Source organism: Scleropages formosus, chromosome 15 (genome assembly GCF_900964775.1).
Source record: "Scleropages formosus chromosome 15, fSclFor1.1, whole genome shotgun sequence".
Classification (NCBI taxonomy): domain Eukaryota; kingdom Metazoa; phylum Chordata; class Actinopteri; order Osteoglossiformes; family Osteoglossidae; genus Scleropages; species Scleropages formosus.
In genome coordinates this window covers 17,894,249-17,920,806 of record NC_041820.1, presented here as the reverse complement: position 1 = coordinate 17,920,806, position 26,558 = coordinate 17,894,249, and the positions used below count along the sequence as shown (strand labels likewise).

The following is a 26,558-nucleotide window of genomic DNA, read 5'->3' as shown; positions in this document are numbered from 1 at the left end:
CATTTTTATATAATAGCCTTTCCCGTGTGTAAGAGCACTTAACATAAGCACAAGTTTAAAAAAAAAACACTCAGAGATACACTAATAATACACTGTTAAAAATAAGTTTGGGGGAGGGGGGGCAGTCGAAAAGAGCGAAGCATCTGAAAACATAATACCCTGCATGCATTTCTTCTGTGTGGCAGAACTGCCGCTAGTTGTGCCAACATGCCCCACACTCTTTTGGAAGCATTTAAAGACCCTTTGCTTGGCTGGCAGCGGGATGCTGGCACCGGGCTGTCGTGCTGATGCAGGCGCTCTTAAGACATGCTGCCGTACCAGCAACCCACACACGCGCTCGTACTCGCACGCACAGGCGCGATCCGGGCTTCTCTAAATGGAATGGAAATGGTATCATTACAGCTCAGAAATTCCCATTGTCCCCGATAGAATAAAGTCAACTTAAAATAACCTAAAGCACAAAGAAAGCACAGTGCGCCCCCCCCCGCAACCATCCCCAAGGTGCCCTCATTGTGTCTTAGCTCTGCTTTTTGTTATTATTGACTGTGTGGGCTAGTAAGCGCATGTACCACCTCTTAGTAAGTGCTGATGTCTGGCAAACTAGAGTCGAAACACACGCAGCCAAAATAATCATGAAGGGAAGACTGTTCTGCTGATGATTTTATCCCAGGTGAGTAACAGCTTCCCCTCCACCCACCGCAGCCCCTACACACAGTTGGATACACTGCAGAAGCAATTAAGCTGCAGTGCCCCGCCTGGGGGTGAAAATATCGGTACCTCCCTTGGGATTTGAACCCGACTCTGGACGAATTTTATTGCTCGCGCCGCGATGCTGCTCAAGCCGTAAGAGAGCACCGCATGGTGGCCATGCTCAATTCACAGTACGCACCCTCGGTAGCCACCGGGGCATAACGCTGGTCCCTTTGACAATATTTGAGATGCTGGTAAACCACAAAGAGGTGCAAACTCCAGCAGCATCTCCTACGCATGCGCAAGGACGAGGATCCTCACCAGCTCCACCTTCTACCTTCCATGCATTTATTCCTGCCCTCAAAGTAACCGAGAGCCCACTTTCTTCCCAGGGTCTTTTTATTCTTTAAATTTTAAAGCGCATGATCCTGAAAGAAGCCGCTCGAGGTCCCACGTGAAATCGACGAGCGAACAAAGCTCAGGCTCTCCAAAAAAGCGCCGCGCTAATGACTAATTAATAATCACGGACAAAGGCCGAGAAGCACGTTAGCGAGAGCACGGCGCTGGTTGGAGGCTCTTAGAAAAAGATCTCGGTGGTGAATGTTATGAATGTTATAACCATGCCTCTACAATGACTCGACTGCCACGCTTAAGTGCGAAAAAAAGCGCATAAAAACGGCTTACGCAGCACCGTATGCAATCATGCCATATCACTGAGACTAAATGGCTGAAGGGCTATAAGACTATCATCTAACCGGCTGCTTCACTGCTGACTGGATCAAAGGCTTCTCCAGCAGCAATGCGGTACACGGCACTCACATAAATCACAGGCCGCTGAGCAAACAAGTGTCCATGTGCGAGCGCCCTGCTTGCACAAGTCATGAAAAACACATCGCTTGAGTGCAAGTAAACAAAACTGCCCCATGGGTAATAGGCAGTGCTGTGAAGTTATGCAAGTGGATTTGGTGCTGTTTTTTTAATCCCCACAACCACAGCAAAACGCACAGAACGCACAGTAAGCACCGCAGACAGCGAGCTGTCTAAGCGATACTCGTAAATAACAGCAGTCCTTGCTCTGGTTGTAGGACTGTTTAGATGCGTCTGCGTGGACTGTAAAAGGTCGAGGTTGTGTTTTATTGTCGTAATGCGTCGTAACACCTCCTCCCCCAAAGACACACAGATCTATCCCATGTGATAGGTCTTCACATGAAGTGTCTCCGACAAAGACGTCTTGAACTTCTGTGGTTGAGCTGGGAGGAAGTGCGAGGTCTAGGAGCAGCCGCAGACCGCTCTTCCATGTACCACCGCATGCGGCGCAGCAGAAATGTTGCATCCGATTACAACGGGTTGACTCACCACCCCAAGGCTGCGCTCTCGTGTTACTCCTCACAGCACTATGGGCCCATGCTCACACACACACACACCCTGGATCACCAACACACACCTGCTGCTGTTGTACCCACTCCCTCAGCATCCTCACAAGCTGTGCTCAATCCGTGACCTTTACTGCTCCACTGGAGGGCGAAGGCTCCTTGGGCTCCAGGCATCCTGTTCACAGCATGGGCTGTCTGCTTGGCATGATGGGAATTTAGCATCTTGACTCAGCAAAGACAATTAGTGCGGTCTTTTGATCGTTCACGCAGTCTTTGCAAATTAATTACAAGTGGACGCTGCAGATGTTTCCCTCCTGTAGTAAGGAAGTGATATATTTCACTGCGGTGGTTTTAAGGGAAAGCTGACACATAAATGCCATTGAGTGAGGGAAACCAGAGGAGTGAGCTGGCATGAAACTCTTCCAAGAGCTCAGTTTGAGAAATCCGCTTTCAAACAATGAGCACAGGTAGGAGCACACATACACATACACATACACACACACTGTCTGAAACCGCTCGTCCCGAGCGGGGTCGCAGCGAGCTGAAGCCTAACCCGGCAGCACAAGGCGCAAGGCCGAAGAGGGAGGGGACACACCCAGGACAGGATGCCAGTCCGTCGCAGGGCACCTCAAGCAGAGCTTGACCCGCAGACCTGCCACACAGCGGGCACTGGCTGAACCTGCTGTGCCACCACACCCCCCAGGTAGGAGCAGTGAGTATAAAATAAAAAAAATAAAGAAAAAACTGGAAGGAAACTGAAGCTTATTGAGAAGACACACACACACACACACACACTGTCTGAACCGCTCGTCCCATACAGGGTCGTGGGGAACCGGAGCCTAACCCAGCAACTCAGGGCGTAAGGCCGGAGGGGGAGGGGACACACCCAGGACGGGACGCCAGTCTGGCGCAAGGCACCCCAAGAGGGACTCGAACCCCAGACCCACTGGAGAGCAAGACCCGGTCCAACCCACCGCGCCCCCGCACCCCCGCACCCCCTTGCTTTTTGAGAAGATTTCTTAAAAATTCCTAATAAATCATTTTGCCCCTCCAACCCCCAAACAGGGCCAAGCTTTAGCACAGCAGGTCTGAGGAAGTGTGCGTGACCACGTAGGCCCCACTTGCCCTTTCCTATAATCTCCGCTCTGTGGGAAACCCCAGCCGGAAGCTGCAGGGCTGAAAGATTTCGAGTGCTTGAAAGTTTGACTGCATTGATTTCCCATGAGCCTCTCCTGCACCTTACATTGGTTCATGCCACTAGACAAAACCTTGCACCACAAAGGAGTCCTGGGGATAGAGGCAGAAAGGCAACACTCACATACAGCCATTTACCTCCACATTCTCCTCTCCGCTTCTCTACAGATTTTTTGAGATCTCAGAACAGTGGGAATCCGAACCCTTACCGCACCCCTTGACAAAGATGGTGTCTCACCAAAATTCCTGTCCCTGATTTCTCCTGAAAGAAGGGAACACCGTAACACCCGAATACCTCACTGGGTATCCCCCGAGAGAGCCTAGGAAGGTGGTTACTGGGACACATTTATAGAAGGGTGGTGAAAAATTGTGAATTCTCCCGCACCTCTAAATCTGTAGCCAGTGTCTGACAGCATGTTAACTCCATCACTGCCAGTTTCCAGAAAGCACCTCACCTCCCTGAGTAATTACATATTCGCAGAATCCCTGCACTGCCAGTACATTTATAGAGATTATGGAGATGCAAGAACTTAATAAGATAACAGGGTGAACTCCAATCGACAGAACGGTCGATCTGAGGAGCCTTTGCTATTATTTATGTTCAATATTTAACAGCACTTGTCCTAGTATTTTAGTGTGTGTCTAAACAGGTGCTGACTGGTAAAAGGCACTGGCACACAGCAGCGCGGGCACACACGCGAGCACACACGCCTCTGGGATTATGAGCCACACCTAGCTGATGAGGGTCAAGTGCAGTGATGCTATTTAAATGCACAGACGGAGGACTGAAACATTCACACCGCGGGGCTCGTACTGGTGTGCGTGCAGATGCTACCCGACGTTCCTATTTTATGGTTCTTTCATGTGTTTGTTCGACTGTTTCTTTTATGTTTGCGGTTTAAAATTCAGCAAGTCCATCCCATTACCGCCTCGCGCCCGGTTGCTCCCGAATTGTGCACACACGGCAAGCCACGGCAATATTTCCTCCAAGTTTGCTTTAACTTTTTACAAAAAGTTTAAACATCACTATGTTTACGTCCACACAATTAACAAAAACGATGCGGTAATTCATATTCTATTGCATTACAATATGTGCATATATGAATATTTACATATTTAATATGTAAATTGTAATGCAATACGTTACAATTTGCATTGCTGTGACAGATTTTGCTTTTTTTTACTATAAAAGCACAAAAGAGAGAAAAAAAAGGAAAAAAATCTATTTTACTTCAAGGTGTAGCCCTTAAAAATAAGGGCTTGTATGACACCGAATTCTGCATCAGATAAGTCACCAGCAAGGGTAGAAGAGGTTACAGGACACAGCGGCCCTGAATACACCCTGCCAGAAGGAACAGTGCACCTTTCTCTAATTCCAGTGTGTTTTTTACCTGCCTGCTGAGGCTGTAATTTCTACAAAAATAACAAGAAATTCACCACTGAGCACAGGCAGACATTTACCAGGTTGCTGTGTATATTTTAACACATGCTGCAGTCGCAGCACACCAAAATTGATTTAGCAATATATCGGGCTCTGCGTAACCGCAGATCACATAATTGAAATCCTTCCAGTGTGTAATATTAGCATCTTATTGGATTTCCTTGTTGCCAGGGACTGCGCGTGGTGGAGCGGCGAATCGGTGTAACCTTGGAAACTGCCAAAGTCACTCGCTCACGATGACACTTCGTTATTTTAAACGCACTGTACAGTACGCGAGTATCCTCGGAGGGATTCTTTCCCCGACATAAAGAACTACAAGTGAATGCGTGCTTTAAAGGGTCGTTTTGGTTTAAAATTGGAAGGACTCATTCAAAAAGCTCTGACTGAAAAAAAAAAGATTATCCTCTAACACTGCCTGGAATAAGGCAGCAGTTTTCATGCTTACAAATAAAATGAACAAAGGAATAAAACAGTTCAGAACTTTATTCCCCCTTAGTAAAGACTTATACAGGTCCCATTTAGCATTTTCATTCCCTACCCAAGAAGACAGATTTAAAGACTTCTCTTGCCTTTGAACCAGATGACAATATGTCCTATCATGTTATGACAGATATGGTAAGATTAAAACTTTCTTAAGAATATTCCCCTTTTTCCTGTAATCAAGATCAGTAACTGTCAAGTCAGTTTTTAAAGGAAAATCAAATCCAACATAAAAACAAGATCCTTTCCAAAAAAGCCTATAGTACAACAAGGCAATCAACCTGTCCTGCTTTTCATTCTAAAATATTAAGTGCATCCTCAATGCCATTGACGAGACATTCCGTTAAGCTCCCTTTCCCCGTGGAGACGCATCAGCAGGAACCATATTAGATCCATCCATACCTTAAACCATGCTAATCCAAGCAAACTACCCAAATTCATGGTCAGAGGGGACAGCCATTCTTGTACCATTTCTTTAGGTGATGTTTTTGGTGGCTGAGGGGTGATTGGTTGGCTTTAGATAAGATCATTCCTGAATCGCTGGGTCAGGAGACCTTGGCTCAGCCACATTAGCTAACTAAGTATCTCACTCTAATTAACTCACTTCACCCATGATCTCTCAAGCTCATGTATGGTGTAAATGTTCATGCACTATAACTTAATGATCATGCCAAGATAAGCCTTTATACAGCCGCTACTCTACTCCTATACGTAAATGTTTGTCTATCTTTTAAAAAAAATTGTAGGAAGGTGATCAGGATATTTGTCTGTTCTGAGTTTCATGCACCCATGTTCATCACACAAGTAGGTGCATGAAGTGGAAAGAAACAAACTAAGTTTATTTAAGAATCACACGTCTGCAACTATGTCTCTCCTTCTCCTAATGTAATGTACAAATTGTATTTCTCTGAGATGTACGTTGCTTTCAAGAAATGCGTCTGCTAAATGAATAAATGTAAATGCAAGTATGAGTGGGTTGACAGACATACTGAACAATGTGCTGTGATGTGCTGATGGTCACTATATGAGTAATAGAAGACAAAGACCTTAATGGCTATGATTAAGCTGCTAGGTTGTGTATACCAGCCAAAACATTGAGAAGGAGGCCAAGATGAAACGTCTTAACACAAAAAGTCTATTCATTACTGAAATCCAGACATGACCTCTATAAGTCGTTCAGCTAGAAGTCACATCTACACCAATTGTATAATCCTGAGGTGAAAGGTAGAGCTAAGAAAAAACATGTAACAGTATTGCAAAAGCAATGAGCTCAAAATTTTACCTCATCCACATTCTCAAAGGCATTGATGATGTCATAGGGCAGGCAAGACAGCAGGTCAATCACAAACCAGGTCTTCAGGTAGTTCATACGGATGAGTTTAGGGTCCGAAATAACCTCGCCGCCAGGGCCCACAAAGGTGGTGTGGAAGTTCAACACAATGTCCACCAGGAAGATGACATCCACTACACTGTCCAGTACCAACCAGGCAATGTTGTTCTGCTTGGTCTTGAAGGACACATTGTAGGGCACCATGATGGCTGTGTAAAAGGTGAGAATGAGGATCACCCAGTCCCAGGTTGTTTTGAAGGTACAGTAGTGCAGGATAATGTGAGGTGGTGTCTTGGGAGCCTCTTGCTTATACTGGGGGAGGATGTCAGAACTCAGCTGGAGAACCTGAGGATCGGGAAAAAGAAACAAAGAAGGAAGTCAGCCACCATTTCCTCACTAGCTTTGGAGCCTTGTACATGTGTAATTGTGAAATATTTCTTTCTCAGAGGTACAACACAAGTACTGGCAGTTATGGGTAACCCTGGTACAGCTCCTTGGCTACAAATTCAAATTGAGCTTAGTATTGCGGAGCTATTTGCGAGGACTTCGTCCCAGAAATTATGCAAGTAAGAAATCAAAGGTAAACCTTGTCTGTATCTTCTTCTACTCTGAAAACTATGTAGGTGGGTACAAGAGTCAGCTTTGACTCAGTGGCATTTACCCTACAACAGCAGTGCTCCTCTAGAAGCCCTTTCAGTCATATTCCTAGGTTTGTAACCACCACGCTAGATGGTGCTGTTTTACATTTCTTCTTAAGCATCGATTTTTGAAGACCAGCACAAAAGATTTTAATTCCTATTGACATGAGACATTTGATACTTACACACAAACCACAGACAATACTGAGGGCAACGGGTCTATACTGGTGTTACTGTCTGATTCCAGATAAAAATAAACAGCAGAGTGCTTTTATAATCGAGTGCAGGAAAAGGTCGTTACCATTAACTCTTTTTCCACTTAGGGCTCACTCTACTGTTTGAACACAGATTGCTGAGTTCTTCTGATCAGAGATTTCCTCAAATAGTGACAAAACTGAAACCTTGACAGCTGGTCCAAGAACTATGATTTCTAAAAATACTAATGTTTATCTTGAAATAAAAGGTGTTCTTGTTAAACCTTCTAAATCTATTTATAAACTTCGTGCCATCTTTGATCCTTCACTCAGCTTTGACCTCCACATAGACCTGTTCACTAAAAAAAGCTTTTCCACATGTGCAACATTGGACAAACGCAAGCATTTCTTAATACAAACAATGCTGCATATTTGGTCTGAGCTTTATGACCTCTTGCCTTACATATTGTAATATTCTTGCAATATGTCCAAATCCACTGCCAAAGTCCTCAGACACCCTACCTTCTACCTGTCCTTGAACAGTCTCCCACATCATCCTTCATCTTGAGGAAATTTCTCACTATCTTCAGAGCAGTATAAAGCCCACCCAACAGAACATCTTCACTACTACATCACTGTGATGCCCTTTGGCACTCAACTGCTGGTTGACCCCATACCAGACACTTCTCTTATTCTACCCTGTGCTCAAGGACCTCAAGGGGACTTTTCATTGGTTTATCTAGATGCTTCTCAAGGCTTCAGTAACTTTCTGTAATATAAAGTATGAAAATGCATGTATTCATGTGTGCCTCACATTAACGGACATATGTATTGCTCACCTCTGCCAGTCGTGACTGCTTGTGGCTGACCTCGGTCTTGCTCATGGTTGTCAGCTGCTGCATGGTGCTGCGGCTGTTGGTGAGTGCCCGCGTCAGCCGTGCAAACTTGGTCCATCCTGCCACAGACCAACCACTTATAACTGTCATCTCAGAAAACAGTGTCATTATGGAGAACTGAAATTCAGAAAAAATTATGACACTGAAGGATGGGTTAACTTGGACTAAGTGACCAAGGGTTAGATGGTGTCATTCACCATACCCAGCCAGCACTGTTTAATAGTTGACACGGATGGCATCATTCTTTAATCCTCGAGGATCATACTTTTCAAATGAGCCCATTTTGAAGAAACAAATGAATGGCATTTTCAGTAAAATAGTGTAATTTTCCATTTACTGCAACAGCAGTCGAGGAGAAATCCGATTATGCAGAAGGACCCCCTGTGCAGACTGGTTTGTCTCACTCACTCATGGGGCTTTCTATTAAGTCTTTACTTGAAGTAAGAGAAACCAGAAGGAGGAATTCAGATTTTTCTCTGGGAACTCAGCTTACAGTTTTAACCTAACGACTCTGGAAGAATCAAGCTTTTATGAATATCATGACTAGGTTTGAGTGTGAGTGATGATGAGTGTTTTATATGGGGTAGAGTAATAACAGCTCTGCCTATGACCCTCAGCAGTGCTGTTTCATGTGATTTAAAAACTTACTGTCATGTCAGCACTCACCCAAATCAAGGCATGTGTAAGTCAGTGAGGACAGTAAAGACACTTTGGCACATTTCAGGAGTGCCAGTTTTGTAAACAAAAAGATTGTGCACCAGGGACACAGTTAAGCTCTTGTCTCTCTCCACTGATTGAATCTTTTGTGACTGGTAGCGCCCGGGGAATATCTTGAGATGATGCGACTGTCTGTCTCGGATATGCTTTCCTGCCATCCCACCTCAGCAGAAAGGAGGAGGTCCAGCCCCTCATTTGCCCCTTATGTGCAATATACTCCCTAAGGTGAAGCTGTCAGCAAAAAACAGGTAAATGGTCACCCACCCACCAGGCACTTAGATTCACTGTGCCTTCCTACAGGCGGCTCTGCGATCAGAACCATTGTCAAAGGGCAAACACACAAGCTCACAACAGTGACAGAGTTGCAGCGGAGGCCTTTGGGGCAAAGGGCTGACATTGCCCATCAATTACACTTGAGAGGATAACACGCATATTTATCAGAATTCTGTCTGCCTGGATTGATCATTACCAAATAAAAACTGACAGCTGGTATTCCTGACATTATTAGTGGTGTGTCACCAATTTTTTGAAGCCTGAAAAAATACAGTTGCACTTTCCCAAGTTAATCCACAGAGCTCCCTGGCTAAGCCAAGCCCTGTAAAGATAGGGCTATCTTTCAGGGAAGCAGAAAATCCTGGGACCCACCCTTAGTTGATTCGTCCTCGATGGGCTGCTTGAATACAGTGATGTCTTTGAATGTGCACAGGAACAGGACTACCTTGTCATTCTCATTCCTGATTGGTGCAATCTGCATGTAGAACCACACAGGTGTCCCTGCACAAAGAAGATATATAGGAAGGAAGAAAGCATGGGAACCAGGGTGTTATGTACTGTAAATTGCGGTCATTTTATTTAAATACAGCATTTTAAAATTGCAGCCACCACTGGTAAGAGTATTCCAATAACAATTTCTATGAAAACAAAAATTCCAAACCAACATATGCAGGTCAAAACCTTGCACTGTATGGGGCTCAAAGAAAATAAATGTAGCGTGCAATAATTGTATACTTTAATTTATATGTGACACTGTGGAACATTTCTCAGCATAAACCCTAATGAAACAAAAATGTACAAATACATACATAACTTTTAAGCAGTGACAGACACACACACTGACTGAAAGCACTTGTCCCAAGTGGGGTCGCAGCGAGCCAGAGCCTATCCCGGCAACACAGGGCGTAAGGCTGGAGGGGTAGGGGACACACCCAGGACAGGACACCAGTTCATCACAAAGCACCCCAAGCGGGACTCAAACCCCAGACCTACCAGAGAGCAGGCACAGGCCAAACCCGCTGTGCCACCACGCCCCCTTAAACAGTGATGTGTTTTAAAATGATCTTTTTTTAAAGCAGCCCACAGTACAGGGTGACATAAACGTGGCAAGGCGAGCCAGGAAATAGCCTTTAAGGCTGAGCAGCTGAAAGCGACATGTTTTCAAATACTCACTGTTCTTCCTGTACAGCAAAACTTCAAAGCAATTGGACTCATAGTTATCAAAGGTCTGTCGGACTTTGTCTATTGTCTTCTTGTCAGTCAGCTCTCCGTACATAAAACTGTGGGAACATGAGCAGGATGGAGATGGGTGGTTGGCCGCAGGGGTAGGAGGGGAGAAGAGAACACATGCAAAGGCCAAAAGGAATAGAGATGGTTTCAGATGGAGGTGGTGTGGGGCAGGAGGTGTGAAAGGGTGGAGGGGAGAGACAAAAAGAGTGTGAGTTCGTGCAGCCATGTCCCTCCAGTGGAGCCAGGTATTCCCATGTAGAAGCAGGCATTTTCAAATGAGCAGCTGGAGAAAGGGACCATCGCTGCGCTCTCAACGGGCCTAGCCCTCCCTGCTGCATTCTCCCCCTCCGACTGAGTGGCAGCTGAGTTTCAGTAATGCTAAGCTTCAGGTAATCCTACAGAACAATACCGCAGAACAAACAGTAGGTGCTCGACACAATCCCTCGGCTGCCTATAGACTAGCATCCGCCAATTAAAAGCTACCCCCAGATGACAGTGCCCTGGTTCTCAGCCTCCCACCAGCTCTCCGTGACGGCAGCAGCAGATATTGTGAGAAATAGAACCTGTCGGATCCAAAAATCTTCCTGAAAGAACCTTCCAGCTAAAATAATTAACTGCTTCCAGGAGGTAGAAATATAGTTTCAACATGCTCTCTTCCAGAAGACTATGCATTTTAAGCACGGCTCAGAACTGGAAAATGTTTTTGATGTAATTTCAGTCTATGTGCCTTATTTCTGCTTTCACGTGATACCGAACACATCTGTCCTGCAACGCCAAAAGGAGCACGTCAGTCTGCAGAACCAATTCTATTTCGCATTCGAAACATCTCGGACTGAGAAAATCATCCTGACATAAGAATGGCTTGAAGCCATTTCTTATTATTTTCTTTTCATTCAGGCCGTTTTCGTGGAGCTATTGTTCTTTCCCAGTGGAAAATTTTCTGCTATAAAACATAAGAAGCTACATTAGGCCAGAATTACTGTATAGTACAAAACAATACAAAAACTAATACAAAAAAATAATATAGAGAAGCATAAGGCAATGCAAATGGCCAATTTCAATTTTTTCCATAGTTCAGCCATGTGAGGCCCAGGCCAAATCAAATCAGGGAGATTTCACAGTCAACAATACCTCATGAAAGCCCTCAAAGTCCAAAAAAAAATAGTTTTGTGAACAAGAACAGGATTTGGGCCTGGAAGTTACAGTTAGAAACAGTAACCGAAATGCCCAAAGCATGAATTTCTTTAGTAGGTTGTCAGTCCTTCAATGGAAACGGGACATGTATTAAAATCTGTTTTGGATCTTCCTTGCAGCGATCTCAGGCCTCACAAAACTTGGTGGATCCCCCAGGTCTCAACGCAAATTCACTAATGTAACAGTAAACACAACAAACAAAGATAATTTCTACTACATTTTCGCTCCTTACATTTGCTTACCTTGCATGAAAAAGAAATGAAAGACTAAAAATGCCATCATTTTATGTCTTGCGGGCTCCCTTCACATACCACTAGAACTAACAAAAAGATCTGATCAAATTCAATTTCAAAATGATGCAAAAACAGAAAAAATCCAAAAGTGGGGAAATGCTTTTTCACGACACTAAATAACCTATTTCAAAAATAACGTAATAATCGCTTTATAGGAAAACAAGCATCAGGGACAAAGCAGTAAGACAGGATGCTGTAAGGAACTAAGACGTGGCAGGTACTTCTTAAAGTTCACTCTTTTATTAAAACCCCCACAAGACTGTCAGGCTGGATCCCCATGGCAACAGAAAGGCGGTCCATTCCATTCTAGGAGCAGTCAGCACCCGATGCAAAAACAACTGGCACCGAGTTTGCCCACCCCCTTGACTTCAACAATCCACCAGAAGTATCTGAACCACCCAACTGTGACATCATTTGAGACCTAATCCCTCTTCTAATTCTTAAGCAGAGTTGTTTGCATTTCCTTATTTAGGTGACACTTTTCTTCAGTGATTTAAACTACAGGTGGTCCCCGATTTACGATGGTTCGACTTGCGATTTTTTCGACTTCATGACTGTGAGCTGGCGATAGACATTGAGCAGAAACCGTACTTCGAATTTTGTTTTTTCCCGGGCAAGGGATATGCGGAGCGATACTCTCTCGTGATGCTGGGCAGCGGCAGCGATCCGCATCTCCCAGTCTGTCACGAGGAGGTGTGTATGAGGTGTATTAAATGCATTTTCGACTTACAATATTTTCGATTTTTGATGGGTTTTGGGGAACGTAACCCCATCGTAAATTGGACCACCTGTATTTAGAGTTATTTACCCATGTATATACCTGGGTAATTTGTACTAGCGCTGTACAGGGTAAGTACCTTGCCCAATGCTACTATAGCATGGGATTTGAACCTGGGCCCTTAGAGGAGCAGCTCTAAACACTCTGAAAGGTTGTGCCCCTGTAAAACAGCAGGAATCCCCCTGAGGAACTGATCCTGCAACCACACGGTCACAAGTTTACTTCCTTAACAGCCATGACGCCATCATATCTTACACAATTTCCCTCTACATCTTTCATGTTTTTTTTTTTTTTTTACATTTGTCCCTTCCCTTCCCCTTCTCTTGCCTTCTACATTTGTTTGTCCAAATCAGATATTATCATATGTGTCATTTTTGTTAACTGTGTAAAGAGGTGCCTTGAGGAAGCACAAGAAAGCTGTGCAATTCTTTGAGTGGGGGGGACATCGAGTGCTTCTGTTCTAGCTTTTAACATTCACATTCTGGGGTGTAACTGTTCGCAAAACACCCCTGTAGCAACAGCCCAAAGCATGCAGCGCCTCCATAATTCCTCACCCCTGCAATGCCCAGCAGCCAGCGTCCCCAGGTGGGCGGTGTTACTATTCTTGCAAGTGTGAGTGTCGGCTCTGTGGGCCAATTAAATTGTGCGTAACGAGACACTCATCGTTATCTCCGAGGGGAGAAAGAGCGGTGGAGGTGTAGTATTAGCGACAACACAGCTCAAAGGGGTGGGAAAGGACAATAAATGCTGTGGAGCAGTTATCTAGAAAGCTGCACCTTAAGGCTGACTTACAAGATGCCTCTCATAACCAGTAGCATCAGTAGGGCTGGTGTCACCCCTGACCTCTTCCCGTACCAGACCATACAGAATCCTTAGTAATGTTTTTTGTACTAATATTACTCATAAATCGTAATTCCCCTATATCACTGAATGTAATGGCAATAGTAGCGACATAAACAACTGGCAAAATTAAAATTACACCTTTAAATCACAATATTATACGCACAACCTAAAATGAATTTACATTTACACAGTTTCGTGTGGTCAAAGTGAAAATTGGATAAGAGAACAACAGAATTCAAAGTAAAAACGTTTAAGAACGACATCAAAATTATGTTTATTTTGACGTTATTGATACAGGTTCGCAAATACTAATTACCACAATACTGTAGCTAAGACACCAGAAAATCGGACAAAACCAGCGACGACAAAACCAGGAGCAGTGACGGAAACAAGAGCGCGTGCGGACGAAACCACGTGATTCGAAGCGTCACTGTAATTGGGAAATAATGAGAGCTCTGAGCGGAGCGCATTAGAAGGTTCAAAAAGTAAACGAGCGTAGAGTTTCAGCCTTGTAGATATATTGATACATGTTTTTGTTCTTATAACTAACTACAGGGGTATTTTCATTAAAAAAAAGAAGAATTTTGCTGAAACACTGCACAAAAATGATATAGAGAGTCCTTTTGGTATCCCCCCCCTCTGATGGTGTCACCTGGTGCAGTCCACCCCCCTCCCCGCACCCCGCACCCCCCTAGTGATGCCACTGCTCATAACGTGGATCCTTTTTATTTTACACTCTGAAGCTTTAGAACCGAGCACATCCCATTGGATTTACGTACCAAGATTTTTGCTGCTATCCAAGACCAACCTTTTGTCTAATGCACTTTGATGTACCGTACATCCATCAGCTCCAAATACATCTTCACTGCAAATGCAATATGTTGGTGTACTAACAGAGTGACAGCACAGCACCCACTGTTAAAGCAGACGACATCCTGCTCTAAACAATTAAGCACTGGCTGGGTGGGCACGGGCACAGAGGGATGTGATTCAGGACCTACTTACCTGCACGTGCTGCTCTTCTGCATCACTTCAGCCCGATGGTACCCAGACAGCTTGCAGAAACCGTCATTACTGTAAACTATGGGCCACTCCACAATCTGGGCGTTCCCCAGAATGAAGCTGGTCTCTGCAACACAGGGAGAAAATTAAAACCTGAGTTAAGGCAGAGTGATCGGAACACCCTGCCCACCCCACATGCACGCAAACCTCAGACTGGTCAAAATTTCCATTGTACAGAAAATCACCAACGGACTACTATCTACGAACAATTTATGATTATTGTTATTCCTGAATCTGTGTACACCCATTCCCCAGCACCTGAGCCTGATTTGTTCTGGAAAATCTAACTGTAAGGGGACCAAATTCCGAAATACACACACACACACACACACATTTTCAGAACCGCTTGTCCCATACGGGGTCACGGGGAACCGGAGCCTACCCGGCAACACAGGGCGTAAGGCTGGAGGGGGAGGGGACATACCCAGGACGGGACGCCAGTCCATCACAAGGCACCCCAAGCGGGACTCGAACCCCAGACCCACCGGAGAGCAGGACTGCGGTCCAACCCACTGCGCCACCGCACCCCCTTCAATTCCGAAATAAGACATCCTAAATATTTTATATGAGAAAAATTATTATCCACACCAGGGGGATGCGGTGGCGCAGTGGGTTGGACCGCAGTCCTGCTGTCCAGTGGGTCTGGGGTTCGAGTCCCGCTTGGGGTGCCTTGCGACGGACTGGCGTCCTGTCCTGGGTGTGTCCCCTTCCCCCTCCGGCCTTGCGCCCTGTGTTGCCGGGTAGGCTCCGGTTTCCCGTGACCCCGTGAGGGACAAGCGGTTCTGAAAATGTGTGTGTGTGTATTATCCACACCAAGGACCGACACAAGTTCACTATAAAACACGCAAAACTACTAACACCATTATTCTAATCTTCATCAAAAATGCTCTGCTCGTCTAGAAGTGTCCGCTTGTTAAATTTTACAGTGCTCCACTATCAGCGTAGATTGATGTAAATGAATCAGGTGTGTTATGGATATTCTCGCTGTACAGTGACATTTTCACAACAATTTTCTGTTGCATGGAAACTGTAGCAGCTTGCATTTTTAGCAGCTTCCTTTTCAGATTTTTAAGAAACATTTGTGTGTGTGTATGAGACATCACTTACACATACTGCCTGAACCGCTTGTCCTATGCGGGGTCACGGGGAGCTGGAGCCTAACCCCGCAACACAGGGCGTAAGGCTGGAAGGGGTGGGGACTCACCCAGGACAGGATGCCAGTCCATTGTAAAACACCCCAAGCAGGACTTGAACCACAGACTGAGCGGAAAGCAAGCCCAGGACAAACCTGCTCCGCCATTGTTCTCCCTAAGTCTAGATAAGTGAATTCTTCATTAGTGAGCATATGTATAAAAGGGAAAATCAGGCTGTTTGGCAACAAATCAGGAGTCAAATGCTCATTCCTTTACTCACAATGAGAACAGCAAATTGGTCACCCCGAGAATCCATGGATATGGCCACAAGGTCACACCTGCTACCTTGAACTAGATTTCAAAGCACAAGCTGTCCAAAACAGAGGGATGGAGAAACCCCACACACACACACACACACACACACACACACACACACACACACACACACACTTAAGGCTAATGTCATTCTGCAAGTTCCACAGTGGTCTTGGGTGGGTATCTGTTCGACAGTTATAGGTGTGTCTACCAGCTGTCTGTGTTGCCACCTCCTGTCGGCTACATACACATCACCACCACTTCGTACTTCTGCCCAGCACATAGAGCCACCTGTCAATGTGAGCTCCAACACACTACTTTTGTTCCATGCCTGGAGTCTCGGGCTTATACACGAGCTCAGACACGAGAAGGCATGACTCCTAACCCCCAGCATGATGAATCATAGTAAGAGCCAGTGTCTAGTGGACCTGTCTGAGTCAAAGTGGCACAAAAGCATCTCTGTGTCCTTTGACATAACCCTTACCCAAGACAGAATTTCTTATTACTCACAACTGACCTGAATGATAATTTCCAAAGATTAAAAAATAGCCAAATGTAAATGGATTCCATGATAGAAAGCTATCCTAAAATCAGGCCATGCTTTTCTCCACCATGCTCCCAGTAAACCTTTAGCCACTCTGGTAGGAAAGACAAAGTGTCCCAAAGTGCAGCACATGACAGGACAATGAAACCAGACCAAGCTGAAGCAGCAAAGTTGCGATACATGGGATGGGGAGGACAAAAAAACTGATAAAAATATGGCTCCACTGTGACCACAATGGAGGGGCGCGGTGGCATAGGGGGGTTTGGTTGGGTCCCACTCTCTGGGGGGTCTGGCGTTTGAATCCTGCTTGGGGTGCCCTCCGGTGGACAGGTGCCCCATCCTCGGTGTGTCCCCTCCTCCTCTAGCCTTGCGCCCTGTGTTGCCGGGTTAGGCTCCAGCTCGCCACAACCCCACTCGGAACAAGTGGTTGCACACCGTGTGTGTGTGTGTGTGTGTGTGTGTGTGTGTGTGTGTGTGTGTGTGTGTGTGTGTGTGTGTGTGTGTGTGTGGCCACAGTGTAAGGGCCAAGGTTCTGTGGGGAATGTGATCTGTAAGAGAACATTCTCTTGTCAAAAATACCCTCCCCAGTACTTTGAGAAGAGTATGTTATCTTACAGATCACATTCCCCACAACACCTTGTGTTCCTTGCGGCACGTGACATGTTGACAATAGACCGATTGCTTAGGTGGCCATTAAAGGAAAGTGGTGATCAGGCTCTGGCTGGGATTCAACCACGGCGTGCAAACTTGCAGTGTAATTATCTGTAGTGGCAAACATGATATAGTGAGCCAGCACTGCTTTTTGGGATGCTCTGCTGGCAAAGGCCAGTCCTCTATTTCAATACTGCCTTGACTGGCTTTTCAACATTACAGCGTGGCACAGCATGGCCTGCTTCCTGTCAGCATTAAAAGCCATTAATCCAGAAAGGGAGAACATCTATGGTGCTTGGGCATCAGTTCCTGCTGTTTAGGCCTTTCTCCTCTTAAAAGAGCCAATTGCCTTCTGTGGCCAGAAGCCTGATGTGCGCCGTACTTGTACCTCGACTGCTTCATTAGGCAGGGGCTTGCTGCTTTCATGGGCAATGAGTGCAATCTATTAGCCATCAGCATGGCGAGGGCTTTGCTGGAACTGGAAAGCCTCGCTACGTGAGAAGCAGGGCGTACGGATACGCAGTTCATACTGCCGTGCAGGCAGCACAGGCACAAGATTACATGCAGTGATGATTTTGATAATCTGAAGGCTGACGGCTAGTTAAACTGTCAGATTAACACAATGCATGAAATGGGGATTGCAGCAGACCCTATTTAATGTTATCTACCTGTTCATCATATGGTGGAAAGTAACAAACTAACTGTACTTCATCTAAGTCCCTCTTCCTCCTAACGCAATGCACACGTTGTGTTGTCTATGAGATGTACGTCACTTTGGAGAAAAGCATCTGCTAAATGAATACATGTACATATAAAATGTTCAATAGCCTGACATTTATTAAATTTAAATATTTAACTTGAGACCTGGAAAATCATACTTCCATCCTATCCCAGAAGGTCATAGGGAGACTTTTCTGATAGGTCACTGCAACTGTCATGTAAAAAGGCTTTACATAAGAGGGTTTACACACTTTGAGCAAGAACTCGCATATATTCCAATAATTTTTCCACAGACACCCAATGACACTAAAAGCAAAAACAGCGCGAGATGTTCATGAGAGAACTAGCCATTGTTGACTCAAGTGACTTGACAATTACAAGCTCTCTGTACTTCGAGTTTTTGTCTGAACAGCATTTATGTTAAATACATCACTTCTCAATGTGCACAACGCTGATCCAATTGACAGAAGTGTCTCTCTGACCAACAGAAACAAAGCACGCTTTCCAACAACGCATTAGCGGACAGAAAAATGTGCCGGTGCCAGGAATTTGTAAAATGCTCTTTATGCTGCAAAAATGCACTATCCAATTAAGTCCAATCAAAATCTCTGATTTCACATATTGCGAAATATGGATATGGACAGCAGTGCTCAGTAGGGGTTTTGACAAGGTACAAAATTGTTGCAGGTCCAAATTCCATAACCTAAACTCTGTAACTGAACAATGGTATCGGTTCAGGATGTTGTAATGCATGTGGTAAGGAGTGAGGGCGAAGAAAGAATACAAACCACAGTCTGAAAAACACCTTGTACAGCTTCCCTGCTAAGATGCAGAATTAGCTGAGCATAAACCAAAAAGATGCCTTGAGTCTGGGACGGCACTGTCATAACAGACCTGTATGGTCAGTGACCTCCGCATCTTTTGACTCTTATTATTCATGAAATGAATGATCGGTCTGCTTATTATGGGAATTTTGTAAAGGTAGGAATCAGAGTACCAACTTTCCTGTCCTTTTTATTTGTTCTAGGTTGTACGACTCAAAGGCCCATTTCACTTGCTGGGAGTCAGTCGTCTGTGGCCAGCGCACTTCTCGTTTAAGTCTGAAATCAGCAAGCAGGTCCACACTAAAGGCTGGCAGTGAAGCAGAAACTGATTACCCACAATGCAGCACTTTTGATCTCAGCACAAACACGACATCGCAACTGTGACTACATCAGGGCACACACAAGAGTGGACACTTTGTTTGGGTAACGTCTGCCATCCTACTGGCTCCCAAAATTTTTGCTCTGATCAGCACTTCTTAGGCCCCAGCATAGCACTGCAGTTTGGTAACTGTAACTGCTTTGTGAAACTACGTGCTATGTCAACTCACTTAGTTCTCTTAAATTATTTTTCTTATATCCCTGCAAAAAAAGTTTTTTTGCTCTTCAAAAATGCAAAATTCACCTTATTACGCTCAGCGAGATCCTGATCACTCAGGCACAGGAGCTCAGCAGTCATAAACGTACAGGATAAAGAGCAGTCACTAATTTCACAAGGGCAGTTCCACACACTTGCCAATCTGTCATCTCAAGTTGTCAACGTACTGTAACCATAACAAAAGATGAAACAGACACCTACGACCGTGTTTGAAGTATCGTTGCAACGGTGGGTTGCTGCAGAAGTGAACGCCACAGGACCACGCTGAGGTGCAGAGCCAAACCCAAACCCACCCCAATGCCATTTACGTTCCAGCATCGCAAATTGCCCCTTTACTGCTGGCTGATTACAGTGCTGAGACTCCCGCCATAGTCTGTATTATAAGAGCATGCACTCTAGACTGCTCTGACTGGAACCCCACTATTGCAAATTACATGCTGAAGACTATGCCAGCTAGTCTGAGGTTATTATAAAAATGATCTGAAAGGTCAAATACAAGTGAAGCCATCACCTTTCTCTGCAATTGAGCTTTTGGACTAAGTGAGGTTTGCTGGGGGGCAGGTTTGCACAGCGGGTTGCATTGCAGTCACACAGAACCTGTGCTCTTTAGCTGCGGGGTGTGAATCCAGCTGTCAGAGCAGAGCTTCTGTGTTTCGCCAAAACACCTGCGTTGCAGGTGGTGGCTCTCAGTTGCCTGTAGTGTGAGTGTGTATGGAGTGGGCCTGGATGGGGGTGTACCAGTCCTACGCTGGACCTGCGTCCCATCCAGAGTGTACCCTAACTAGCCTGGTGCCCTCTGCCCAGGATATGCTCTGGACCAGCACAGCGCCTAACATGGATAAGCAGTTACTGATAGTGAGTGTGACACTTCCTTTACTGTAGCCTACTGCGGTAATTTTTCATCACACTCCTACTTTGACAGCAGTAATATTCCTTTTATATTCTCTGAGGCAGCAATGAATAACTGGTCACATGCTAAGCAGCACTTAGGGCTCGAGCAGCCCTCCAGTGGATTCTGCGCCACTATGATGGGAAGTACACAAAGTGTGAGTCCCAAGTCCCCATCACAGTATAATACATCTATCTACTGAATGGCCCTTGGTAGCTTGTGCTTTAATCTCATCTAACACGAGTATACAGTCAGCCCACCTTATCCGCGAGTATATGGCTCCAGGACCCCTGCGGATGTGGAAAAACCACAGATGTTCAGGACAGTTATACAAAATGATGTAATTTTACCTTATACATGCTCATAACTTGAAAATCCACCTATATGTACTATTAAGAGGGGGTGCAGTGGCGCAGTGGGTTGGACCACGGTCCTGCTGTCCGGTGGGTCTGGGGTTCGAGTCCCGCTTGGGGTGCCTTGTGACGGACTGGCGTCCCGTCCTGGGTGTGTCCCCTCCCCCTCCGGCCTTACGCCCTGTGTTGCCGGGTAGGCTCCGGTTCCCCCGTGACCCCGTATGGGACAAGCGGCTCTGAAAATGTGTGTGTGTGTGTGTGTACTATTAAGAACCGCTAAAACCCACATAAATCATACTGACTACAATATATTCTAGCATACTGTATGCCACCATAAGAATACAATTTACTCTGCTGTAAAATACTGTACACCAACATACACATAAATGTACAGTACATTATGATTAATGACATACAATAGAACATCTGAAAAAGAAAAAAATTAGTAACACACAAAATTAAAATGCGTAAATTGTGTTCTTTGTTTCGAGAATATTCTGAATTTTTTTAATATATATTTTCGAACCGCGGATGCCAAACCCGCGGATAAGGCGGGCCGACTGTATTTTCCTTCGCGCCATTACACGGGCCGAGGGGGAGCGCGCCAAGCTGTTACGTAATGATCCACTTCCGCCTCTTTGTGTTTTTTATTTTCCCTGCTTAGCTCGATATCCGCCCCGCGCCAGTCGGGCGCCAGCCGCGCGTGCTGGCCGCTCTTTTCGGCGCGAGAACGATCCCTCGTGTTAATTGGCCACAAGAGGAGGCCCGCGCTTGAACGAGACCCCAATAACACTTTTAAAGAGCAGGAACCTCATTAAAGCACAAAGTAAAGAACTGTTAAAATATACTGAGGTAACAACTAGCCAGAAGGTTTTCGCGTTGATAATTTGGATTGATAAAAAAAAGCGTGCGTGGGAATGCATGATTTCAATCAATTAAATAACTGATTTTATAATAGGCTAACACAAAGACAAGTACAATAACTTTCAGGCACTGTAAGCTGTTTGAATTCCATCTGGATCCACGCTCCGACAAAAAAAAACTCTAGTTTGCATAAGAAACGATACTATTAAAAATTAAAGCAATGCACTGTACACGAGAGAGTTTTATCGGCGCTGTTTTACCAAGATTCTGTGCAAACCCGACCCCTGGTGGCGGCCCCGCGGTACTGCGACAGCACAATACCGCTCCGGCAAGGCCGAGTAACGGCCGCTTGTCGCACACATACGGCCATCCACGTGTGCTTTTTGAGTGACCCTTACTTTACCGCTAAAGTAAACCATCTAAAACAACTGATTTTACTATCTCTACTCTAATAACAAGCAGTCGTTTTATTGCTGCCTCGTGAGTAAAACTTATTGAATGGTGTTGGAAGTGAAAAGCCGTTTCTCCAACGACGTTTCGGCCCGACTTCGGGTTAACGGAACACATATTCACACAAGCAGAGCATAAAATAAATGACCACTTTGTTGACTTCAATGGGAGAAACGCCTAATTGTCTCTTCCTTCGGAAACGTGACATGTTTAGCCACCAGGCTGCTGCAGAAAGTGTCTTTCTCAGGAAACATAATGCACAAGTCCGAGTGTCCTCTCTCTCTGTCTGTGTTCTCTTTACAACCGTGGCTGAAGTGTACGTACGAGTTGCTGTTAAATAGCGACGATTTAGCGCCATTGTTTCCGACTGTTTTCCCTCCAAGTCGTGTCTTCAGAGTTTTATTTAGTAAAAACTGGCGGTCAGTGGGTTACGGTTCTGAACGACACTTACTGCGCTCGCGCTGTTTCCCAAAAAACCCGCGCAGGAGCTTTAACTCGTCACCGCACCGAGCACTTCAGGTAAAAATGTTGTGAGTGGAAAGAAAATGCTACTCAGAATTGCTCTATAAATTAGAAGTCATGGCCAAAAAAAATGTGGTGAAAGAATAATAAGCAGAAAAGAGGTCTTGTGTGTGTGAGCGTGTTACGTTACGAGCCTGTGGCGCGTTTTCGCGTGTCCGCGTCAGGTCGCTCGGGATGAGGAGACGAGCCGGAATGCAGCGTCGCACCTTTTTCAAGAAGTCATCGCTTACAAAATGAGTGCGAACCACTAAACTTCGCTTTTTTAATATTCGAAAACACTGCACTTCATCAGGCCAAACTTAGTCTGCTCTGTATGATTATTAAAATAAAATATCTGCCTACGAGTCCGGCATATACTCTACTCCTCTCTTGCTGACGTTGTTAAAAACAGCTACACTGACTGACAGAACATGATCATTTATTCATTTCGCTGACACTTTTCTCCAAAGCGACTTACAATGTTAGTCTACTTACAATTATTTACCCTTTTATACAGCTGGGTAAGGTTACTGGAGCTATTTCGTGGTGGGTACCAGGGACACTACAGCCAGGTGGGGGCTCGAACCTGCGACCTTTCGGTCCAAAAACAACAGCTCCAACCACTACTACAAGCTGCCCCCATTTTAAATAATTTGGTTCAATAAAATCTGATCTTTTTTAACAATGGTACTCAGAAGACACGAAGCAGGTGATTAGCAGTCGATCTACACGCAGCGCGCACGCACAGCTGTGTTCGTCTCGAGCGACAGTCACAGCGCAGCTGGACGGGGCTGCGCTCCCTACTGACACCCGAAGGACGTGCCGTGCGACGGGAAAGTGTCCGGGCGCTCCTCTCGAACCGGCCACACCACTGACCTGCACAGTCCGCCGATGGGAAGCCCCAAAACTCATCATTTCATAACGCACGCCAACTTTGTGTCTTTGCAAGCATCCGGCGAGGTGATGATGATGTTCAGACAGCTGAGTGAGTCTGGGCTTCTTCGCGCGGCTCGCATCCTGCCCCTGCTCCTGCCTTCTGAATTTACTCCCTACATACTAAAATTAGACTAATACTTCCAAGTGAAAGTTTGTTTTTTTCTCCACACATTATTTTTTTTTTCTTTTGCGTACGCGAAGTGAAAAGCGATCGTTCTTACCACTTGAGCGCCTGACAATATTTTCCAAAAAAGTGTTCTGCGGTGCCACCAGCCCTCTTTTTCCCCCGGGCATTGTGCGGTCGTACAGAGTTGGTCAGCGCCGCTGACACTCCTACGGATGGATCTGAGAGTGGAGCCGTGTGGATAGGTGTCTCTCGGCGGCATGAAGCTCATGGTAACGTCGCCGCGGCGGCCGCTCCGCTGTCTGCGAACCACCGGCGCTCCGAAGCACCGCAATCAGCTCGGCTCGCCGGCTCGGCGCGCATGCGCAGTGAGCGAGTCTCTGTCGCGACCCGAGGTGTTGCGCTGTGGGTCCCTCTCCGCGCAGTCCGGCGCTCGGAACCCACCTGTGGCCCACAGTCAACGCAGTATCTTCGGCTAATGCTTCACTTTTTACATCCATTGTTACTTAGTCACGGCTAGCTTTTTGAAAATTATATAGTACATTTACTTATTTAGCAGATGCTTGTATCCAAAGCAACTGCCAATGGATACTATGTAGTGTTATCAGCCCACACACCTTCACCAAGGTGACTTTTCACTACATGATACATATAATTACACACATACTGTGACTGTCTGAAACCGCTTGTCCCAAGGGGGGTCGTGGCAAACCGGAGCCTAACCGCCAACACAGGACGCAGGGTTGGAGGGGGAGGGGACACACCCAGGATGGGATGCAAGTCCATCACAAGGCACCCCAAGCAGGACTCGAACCCAAGGCCCACCAGAGAGAGGGACCTGGCCAAACCTGCTGCGCCACCACACCCCCCTACACATAATTATGTACATATAATTATGTATTATTTGATAATTATATGTATTTGTAACACAAAGTACAATTGTATATACAGTATAAAACTTCATATAATATTTAATATCTGTAACTTGTATATACACACACACACACACACATTTTCAGAACCGCTTGTCCCTTACGGGGTCACGGGGAACCGGAGCCTACCCGGTAACACAGGGCGTAAGGCCGGAGGGGAAGGGGACACACCCAGGACGGGACGCCAGTCCGCCGCAAGGCACCCCAAGCGGGACTTGAACCCCAGACCCCCAACTTGTATATATTTAAAAAAAAATTAAAAACTGTATAGCATACACACAATGTAAAGATATTTGCATGCGAAACACTTGTCATGCCCGCAACCACACCCCAAACACAAGCACCTGGTCGTAATCAGCAGGACTGGGTATAAAGGCTGTCACTCCATCGCACTCAACTCGTGGAATCTTGTCTGAGACAACTGGCCCACCTGTGTTCTTGAGCTTTACCCGCACAGCCCCCTTCCTTGCTTTCTTGTTCACCTCCTCGTCCCTGAGCCCTGCTTCCTATGGTTTCAGCCTTCTCCTTGCCTCACCGTTCACAACTTTGGATTATCCCTTGGAACAACATTCGCATCTGGATTCTGGATCCATGCCTGTCCCTGACCACGAGTATCACTTGGTCCCCTGAACGCCAACATAAATAGCCCTACACTTGGGTCCCACCTCTGGTGTCTGGCCTCTCATTTTGTAGATGTAATTTTGCAGAGCAACATACAATGATTATTAACCAGTATGCACCCCATTTCAATTGAACATTTTTAAGATGTTTGTACAAATTGTTTGGAGTCCCCCTGTGGTAAATTCAATTGATTCGACATGATTTGGAAAGGTCCCACAGTTGACAACGTGTATCAGAGCAAAAGCCAAGCCACAGGGTCAAAGGAATTAGCCTAGAGACAGGATTCTGTTGAGGCACAGATCTGGGGAAGGCTTCAAAAAAACTTCTGCAGCATTGAAGGTTCCCAAGAGGACAGTTGCTTCCATAATCCTTAAATGGAAGAAGTTTGGAACAACCATGGTTCTTTCCTGGAACTGGCTGCCTGGCCTAACTGGGGAGAAAGGCCTTTGTAATACAGGTGACTAAGAATCCAACAGTCACTCTGGCTGATCTGCAGTGATCCTATGTGGAGATGGAAGAAACTTCCATAAGGACAACCATCATTGCAATACTCCTCTGATCTGTGTTTCATGGCAGAGTGGGCAAACAGAAGCCTTTCCTCAGTTAAGGACACATGAATGCATGCCTGGAGTTTGCAAAAAGGCACCTAAAGGACTCTCAGACATTGAGAAACAAGATTCTCTGGTCTCATGAAACCAAGACTGAATTCTAAGCATCATGTCTGGAGGAAACCAGGCACTGCTCATTACCTGTGCAATACCATCCCAATGGTGAAGCATAGTGGTAGCAGTATCATGGTGTGGGGTTGTTTTTAAGCAGCAGGGGCTGGGAGACTAGTCGGGGTTGAGGGAAGGCTGAAAGGAGCAAAGTACAAAGATATCCTGAATGAAAACCTGCTCCAGAGCACTTTGGACCTCACACTGGGCCAAAGGTTCACCTTCCAGCAGCACAATGACCATAAGCACTCTGTGAATGTCCTTGAGTGGCCCAGCCAGAGCCCAGACTTCAATCCAATCGAACATCTCCAAATAGACTCAAAAATAGCTGTCTACCAGTGGTCCCCATCTAACCTGACTGACCTGGAGAGGATCTGTAGAGAAGCATGGTAGAAAATCCCCAACTCCAGGTGTGGAAAGCTTGCCTCGTCATACCCAAGAAGACTTGAAGCTATGATTGCTGTCAATGGGGTTTCAACTAAGTACTAAATAAAGGGTCTGAATACTTATGTCAATAAGAAAAAATTTATGTCCTGTTTTTGCTTTGTCAAAATGGGGTATTAAGGGTAGCTTGATGAAAAAATTAACTTAAAGGATTTTAGCATAGAGGGGGTGCAGCAGCGCAGTGGGTTTGGCTGGGTCCTGCTCTCCCGTGGGTCTGGGGTTCTAGTCCCGTTTGGGGTGCCTTACAATGGACTGGCACCCCGTCCTGGGTATGTCCCCTCCAGCCTTGTGCCCTGTGTTGCTGGGTTAGGTTCCGGCCT

General features: G+C 45.7%; 1 protein-coding gene across 2 annotated transcripts in view; it reads right to left on the bottom strand.

Moving 5' to 3' along the window:
• The window catches only part of kcnh5b (potassium voltage-gated channel, subfamily H (eag-related), member 5b), a 59,809-nt gene extending 35,952 nt beyond the window's left edge, over positions 1 to 23,857 (bottom strand). Inside the window, exons 1-9 of one of the 2 annotated variants that reach the window (XM_029258520.1) lie at positions 23,623 to 23,857; positions 14,570 to 14,693; positions 10,400 to 10,506; positions 9,599 to 9,727; positions 8,180 to 8,295; positions 6,461 to 6,853; positions 3,339 to 3,350; positions 2,129 to 2,165; positions 253 to 296 (exon numbers count right to left, since the gene is read on the bottom strand). In XM_029258520.1, coding sequence (XP_029114353.1) covers positions 253 to 296; positions 2,129 to 2,165; positions 3,339 to 3,350; positions 6,461 to 6,853; positions 8,180 to 8,295; positions 9,599 to 9,727; positions 10,400 to 10,506; positions 14,570 to 14,693; positions 23,623 to 23,695 — 1,035 coding nt within the window. In that variant the 5' untranslated portion in view covers positions 23,696 to 23,857. The remainder of the gene's footprint in view (positions 1 to 252; positions 297 to 2,128; positions 2,166 to 3,338; positions 3,351 to 6,460; positions 6,854 to 8,179; positions 8,296 to 9,598; positions 9,728 to 10,399; positions 10,507 to 14,569; positions 14,694 to 23,622) is intronic. The other variant, XM_029258521.1, reaches the window with a different exon arrangement.
• Positions 23,858 to 26,558: the final 2,701 nt, after the last annotated feature.